Consider the following 7,500-nt stretch of genomic DNA (forward strand, 5'->3'; position numbering starts at 1 on the left):
AAAAACAACAAGGAGTCTGGTGGCACCTTAAAGACTAACAGATTTATTTGGGCATAAGCTTTCGTGAGTAAAAACCTCACTTCTTCGGATGCATAGCATAGCATCCGAAGAAGTGAGGTTTTTACTCACGAAAGCTTATGCCCAAATAAATCTGTTAGTCTTTAAGGTGCCACCAGACTCCTTGTTGTTTATCTAGAGGGTAATATTTGCTCCTGTAGTCTAAGTGGCAGAGGTCTATGCTTGGGGTCCAAAATTCTAGGATTCAAACCCTGCTGATGACCCATATTGTGGGGGAGACCTTATGGTTGCATGTAATACATTTTTTTCCTATTTTGTGTTTTAAAAACAAAATACAACTGGTGTATTTAACTCACAGTGTGAAAAAAACATCCTCTAAAACAGGTTTTATTGTTAAAGCCTTTATAATCTGTCAGTTATGGTGCATTGTGTAACAAATTACAGGTGTTACATCTTTTGTTTACTGATGTCACACACTGGGAAGTTTGAAGGCCATGAAGAATGCCTCTTAGTTTATTTGTGTTGATGTGATAGTAACTTGCTTTGTTGGGTAAAAGATGATTTTCTGTGATAGACCACAAGGAAAGCTCAGGAAACAGTTTCTCTGTTGTTCTCTACACCACAAAAGGTTCAACCTGGCATTCAGATTTCTGCTGTAAGCACTTTACCTGTCCAATTGCTGATCTGAAGGGGCAATGTTTGCATACACTTATGCACAGGCTGTCTTTACACATATTCAGTGATAAGGCGGCTCTAAATAAGCCCCAACAATTATTCCATAGGCTGTGAGAATACTTGGAACTATTAAATGCATAACTGCTAGACAAATTCAGATTGGAAATAAAACATAAATTTTTAATACTGAGGGGTAATTAGCCATTGGAACAATTTACCAGGGGTCATGGTGGATTCTTCATCACTGACCATTTTTGAATCAAGATCATATCTTCTAAAAGATATGCTGTAGGAATTATTTTGGGGAAATTCTGTGGCTGGTGTTATACAGGAGGTCAGACTAGAATATTACAATGATCCCATCTGGCCTTGGAATCTATGGAATCTTTCTGTCTGTGAGACAGATTGTATAATTATTTAAACCAAAAAATACAAGTTTGTGATTTTAAATAAATTTTAATTGCAACTAATGTACAAGGATCATCTGGCTTTGAATAGGCACAGAATGCCAGTTTTGTTACAATTTTGATGGTGTTGTAAATTGTCATATTTTGTGGTGTCCTGCCTACTGTCTTTCAGTTTCCACACTTCTCTCAAACTGACAACCAATCCTGTTTCTTAACCTTATTAGTTCACAGTGGTTGTTGTATTTAGCAAAAAGTAAAAACACAGAATGAATTGGCTTAAAGATGTCACTTTTTTTTTTTTAAAAGTAAACATCTGACATTTGTCTTCCCAACTGGAAATATTACTCTTGATTTGTATTTTCATGTTTCCCTCTTTAATACTTTCATTTTTATTTAGATACTACTTTTTTTAAAAATGTACAGATTTACGTGGTAGCCAGCAACATTTGATTGCTGCTTAAATTTACCAGGAATTTAGGATTTCTAGGATGAAAATAGAATAGGTTAACCAGCAGTGTTTATAACAAATTATCTTTTTGTTCTCCCTTTTTCCTATCCCCCATGGTATACTTCCTTAATTTACAATCTTAATTCACCTGGCTGGAAAATCTGTCTGTAACTATATTGTCATTAACTGTAACTAACTAAAATATCTATGATACTCTTTAAGTAATAATAACAACAAACTATAATGTGTTTGTTTAATGCAGTTTGTTCATTTAGATTCCAGGTTAGCTCTTTTTTCAACAGCAGTCCATTTTACTTTCAGGTAGAAATCTGAGTTTTTGAATGTTACGTTAAGTAATTTTAAAAACCCCAATATAAATTAAAAGCCTCCTTTAGTGATGAAAATAAAGCAGATGGATTGAAAGACCTCTCAGGGTCCCTTCCAGCCCTACATTTCTATGATTCTGTGTTAAGTGCATTTTGAAAACGTTTTTACTTTTTTTTAATAGGTAAAGCGGAATGTGTATGACCTAACTAGTATCCCTGTTCGTCACCAATTGTGGGAAGGCTGGCCTCCTTCTGCCACAGACGACTCAGTAAGTAGTTTCACCTCTTTTCACATTTTCCAGTAAATATGTGACTGTTCACAGATTTATTATCCAACTCAGGTAAAAGTCTTTGTTGTCCTTTGTTCAGAAAGTACAGCAATGGTAAGAGTGCAGGAAATTTAGGGCTTTATCCTTTGAGCCCCTTCGTCCTGCTCCCAGCAATGAATTGAAACATGTAAGTAATTCCATGGAAGCTATTCACATGGGCAAACGTAAGTGCATGCTTCTGTGCATTGTTGGGTTGGAGCCAAAGTGCTCGGTACTTTTAAGGATCAAATCCTTGCTGGGATGAGAAAGCAATGGGAGTACTTGTGGTCCACTGTGGTCCCAATTCAGGAAAGCATCCCTTGTTTAGGAAAGCACTTAAAACACATGCTTATGTATATTCCTGAATTGGACCCAGAGCCCCAATTCACTAAGGTACTTAAGCAAATGTGTAACTTCAAGCAGGTGAATAGTCCAATTGAAGTCAATGGGTCTACTTGCATGTTTAAGTATATACTTCACTATCTTGCTGATCCAAGGACTATGCTCAGCTGTAAGACTTTAAAAGGCTGCACCCAAAATTAAGCCACCCGTATACACAGAATACATATAAACTTGTAGCTGATTAGAATGTGGAGGACATTATTTCCAATTCCTACCTGGTAATTTTAAAATTCCCAATATTGAAAATCAGAGGAAAATATTCATTTGTTCTTGTTGGCTGATACTTCTGCAGCTCTGACTCACTGGTTAATTAGATATTTTTGTCTACCATTTCATATAATCATAGAGAGTCTAAATGTAGAAAGATGTTAGACATTATATCCCACCTTCTGCTAATGCACAATTGCTCCCTACAATATATTTCAGAGCATTTCTTTCTTTTTTGCTTTAGCTATTTCCATTTTTCTCAAAATAATTCATTGTTAATACTGGTGAGTGGGGCTGTAGGTAGAAAGAAGCTGAAATGGAGCTTGTAGTTAACTAATTTTGCATGTAGCTTTTGTGGGAGTGACCAATCGTTGCATAAAACAAAATGCTACATTTCTAAAAGTGTTCAGTGTAAACCAGATTAAATTTGACATTCTATAAAGTGAAAATAAAACAAGAATTTGCTTTCTGTAAATACTGAAATAACAATACTTTGAAGATATAACTATCGATTTCTAGTGAAGTTCTCCTAAAATAACTGCTGCTGTTTGAATGGTGAATGCTACATTTTAAAAAAATGTTGTGTAAATGATTTAAGCCAAGGAAGCAACACAAAGACTGACCACATTTTTAACATAATTGCAAAATATCTCTTTGCTTGTGCTTGCAGCTATAGTAGCTAATTTTGAGATGCATGCAGGGATCTTTGCCTGGGTATTGGAGAGCAAAAATCAAGACTTTAGATATGATTATTTGATATAACAAATATGGTCCCATACAGGTAGTCACAACCTTTGAAATGTGGGTGCATTTTAACATCTTTTACATTTAAAATGAAGCTAAAAGCTTTAGAAATCCAGGATTTCTGATTCAGGTTCCAACAGCTGCTTTTAGTAAAAGCAAAATAAACAAAAAGAAAACCACCCTGCAAGATAGGATATCCTGCCTGTGTAAAACTCATCAATCTGTTTTTAAGTCTGTTTTTACAAGTGACATTGTTGCAGGTGAATTTTTCCGTTTTTTCGTGTCTAATGAAATTGGCGAATGTTGAGTCGTCTGCTCCAAGGCAGGAGAGTCCTCAAAGCTCACTGCTTAAATCTGGTGCAGCTGAGACATGTCAGCTGTGTAAACAGATCTGTATGTGTTACTAACCAAAATATAATTAATTTCTCTCTGAAATTAGAGGCCATAACTTAATACTATGAAGATTTAACATTAGCGAGAACTATCTGGAAACTTCGACTTGCCAGTTACAAATATTAAGTAATAGTTTATCTGTTTAAGTTGCTCTTTAATTTAATGGCAGATTTTTTTCAATCACTTTTGATTGTGCTATATAGAGTTCTCAGAGTGGTGTATTATATACAAGTGTGGTACGAATTCACAATTAAAGAGCTAAAGGAGGACTTGATTAGAATACTTTTTTCATTTACATTTTATGCAGCATAAGAAATACTTTGTAATACCACAGGAGGTTTTTTCAGTGCAATTCTCGTTAACCTTTGGCTTAGCAAACAGAACAACTAAATAGGCTTCCCATAATTGGATTCCTGTATCATCTTGAGTCTCTTATGAACCAGATAGACTTCAGTCTTCTGGCATTATCGGGAAATTCAGTGAAGTCAATAGTTACTTATACATTGTTGCGTTTAGAGTTTAAAATAGGTTATTTGCTTATAGTTTTATTTATAGAAATATGGGGTTCTATCTGAATTGTCAATAACTTTTCCAGTTCTTTTTGCACACTTTCACCAGGGAACTAGGTATCTAAAGCTCTACAAGTAGGGGAATGTTTTCATGCTGTGACAGTTTAACTGTGAGAAACAAGGCACATACAAGCCTGCAGAAATCTCATTTTACACTTTTAACAAGGACACATTTTTAGTTACAAGAGGGTATGAATAATTTTAACACTGTAAATTATGTTTGTTCCTCTAATTAAAATGCAAACAATGTTAATGTATGAGGTTTTTTAAATCATGTTTTCTATTTTGGGGGGGGTGTTACTTATTGAACAAAATTAATATTAAAGATTGTAGTGTTCTTGATCTATTTTTCTGATATTTACCATTCTTTGCGATTGATTGATTCAATGCACTTTTAGAAATTAGGGTAGAATGTTTAAAAAGTAATGGTTCATTGTAAATAAGTTATCAGGGAGTGCAAAATGTTTATTTTAACTTCTGGTGATTGTACAGATCTAAACATTACATATCTTGTAAAGTCAGAACCAAGACAGAATATTCCACCTAAACCTGTGTAAAATGTGCTACACTTGCTTTTGTTATATGAGCATATATGAACTTTTAAGATTGTTCTGATCGTTGTCATAGTCGCCCATTTAAATTAACACTAACTTTATAAAAATCACCTTCAAGGTCAATACTCTAGTATTTTAGTAAGAGTTTTCGAATGCTAAAATATTGTGATTTTCTTTATATTAAAAAAGAAAAAAATTCATACTAATTTTCTAGGAGTCTCTTATATCAACTTGTTACCTACGAACATTTAGGTTGAAATCTTGGCCCCATTGAAGTCAGTGGGCTTTCCGTGTATTTCATTGGGACCAGAATTTCATCCCCAATTTTTGTGCTACTTTCACTCACCTGAAACCACTAGTACCCAATGGTTATTTTGTTATCAAAGTTATTCCTGGTCATGTCACTAACCAGTTTGAGATAAGCCGTTCCTAGAAAGGAGTTCACTGTTTTGCTTAAGACAAGTCATCCCAATATGGCTATGAGGAAGATCTGCTTTCCCCATAAACGGCAATAGATGATTTCTCAAAGTGAAATTCAACCCTGTGTAGAAATATACACAAAGCCTATGCACTACTTAAATCCAATGTTTCCAATTCCTAAGAATTTATCTCAGGTAATTGGCCTCTAATGTGTGAGCTCTTGTGAAAATACAGAAATCTCCTGGCTTTGTGATTTGGGGGAAACAAACTGAGAGAGAGAAAAAGAGCTGGCTTCTCCTACGCTAGGCCCTGTTGCCAAAGGGAATGCATACTGAACTGCAAGCCAGGATTTGAGGAGTTCTAGTTCTACCTCTTCTACTGACTGTTGTTAATGTTTCTGTGCCCTGCACAGCCCTTATTGTTAATCAAGGCCCTATATCTCTATGTTAGGAGATGTAACAATCCTTTACCTATTATACAGATAAAAATAACTGACAGCTTGCACAAGTTGGGAATAGACCCCCACCTCCCACCCCTAATAGAACAGTGCCAAGTCTGATGCACGTTGACACCTTGTTCAGAAGGAACATGCTAAATTATGTACTTGTGTAACCACACTAACACAGTGTGGCTTGGTGTCACCTTCCAGTGGTTAGACCACATATAGAGGTTTATGATGGTTGCTGTCTTCATGCTAACAGATCTGGTTCTTTAGGTAAACATACAGATTAGTGTTTTTGGATCTAGAATTCCCTAGTTCATTCTCCACAGGTGATCCAAAATTTTTTGTTACATATAGCTACTTTGTCTTCCTACTTGATTATGCTTTGCCTCCAGAGTCAGGAATCAACACCAGGAATGCTGATGCCCGTTATCCAGTGCTGACTCACAAATAGTTGAGTGACCCACTTGTAAGGTGTGTGTTGTCTCCCTGTATGAATCAGAAGGTTAAAAAAATGCTTTCTCGCCACCATTGACTGTTGTGGAAATGGAAGGGGTCTGTGCTGTGGACTTGAAGGTTGTAGGTTCAAATCATGCTGATGACTCATGAGGGAATGAAAATGTGTTTGTGTATACACACCACAAACATTAGTATAAAGTCTGGAAATAATTGTGGGAACAATTCTATATTGAAAAATGTATTTGGAAGAGAATTTGGAAGTTGTCAATATTTGTTTTATTGTATTTGAGTGTTTGTATTTTAGTTAATAGGAGCTATAACATTTGACAGTGGGCTGGGGCACTTGGTTGGTGGTTGTGTTTAAGACTGAGAACTGTGTTTAGGAGATGTTGCTTGTGTGTCCAGAGAGATAAAAACTTTGCCTTTTATTAGATGCAAAAAGATAAGAATTTGAATTAACAAACTTACAGCATCTCACTCTTGAAGGTGTAAAGTTAGCACTTATGGGGGACTAGACGCTTTGGGGCATAGTTAATGACATACAGAGCTTTTCACCTGTATATCATCAATTTGAATCCAGCCTCTCTCAGCAGAAAGTAGAAGCTGTTCTGACTAATAAATCTTTGGTAGACTCTGCATGGAAAAGTTTGGGCCCCAGTTCCAGCTCCCACATCACAAACTCACTGTTGTACTTTGTATGGTTGTAAAATCTGTGTGATGAGGCTGTAAAGCATATAACGCAATGGAACACTGATGTTTGGGTCCTCTAGTGAAAGGCAGAAGTGGTGAAAATCTTGTGATCAATTTGTAAGGGTTGTCAACACTTTACTTGTCATTCATATCCTGTTGGTGAGCAGAATGAGTTTAAAAGAGAAGGCAGATAACTAAAAGATTAAGTCTTGTTTTTTTAAGCCAAAAAGCCATGAGATTGTTTTTTATCTCATGATTTTGGGGGTCTGAGTCACGGTTTTGAACATTTGGGATTGGCAATACTTTCCCTCATTTAAGCCCTCAGAAGAAGTCCTTAAGAAATGCATTGGCCTTATTTAGGCTTTCTAGAATGAGATTAAATAGCTGCCTATTTTGATTGAGCATGTCAAAGCAATCTAGAGGATTTAGACACACAGC

General features: G+C 35.8%; 1 protein-coding gene across 2 annotated transcripts in view; it reads left to right on the forward strand.

The window, feature by feature from the left end:
• FAF1 (Fas associated factor 1) overlaps positions 1 to 7,500 on the forward strand; it is a 320,478-nt gene that overhangs the window by 162,185 nt on the left and 150,793 nt on the right. For both annotated transcript variants that reach the window (XM_034778048.1, XM_034778049.1), the window contains one exon: positions 2,057 to 2,143. In XM_034778048.1, coding sequence (XP_034633939.1) covers positions 2,057 to 2,143 — 87 coding nt within the window. The remainder of the gene's footprint in view (positions 1 to 2,056; positions 2,144 to 7,500) is intronic.

The sequence above is a fragment of the Trachemys scripta genome, chromosome 8 (assembly GCF_013100865.1).
Source record: "Trachemys scripta elegans isolate TJP31775 chromosome 8, CAS_Tse_1.0, whole genome shotgun sequence".
Lineage (NCBI taxonomy): Eukaryota > Metazoa > Chordata > Testudines > Emydidae > Trachemys > Trachemys scripta.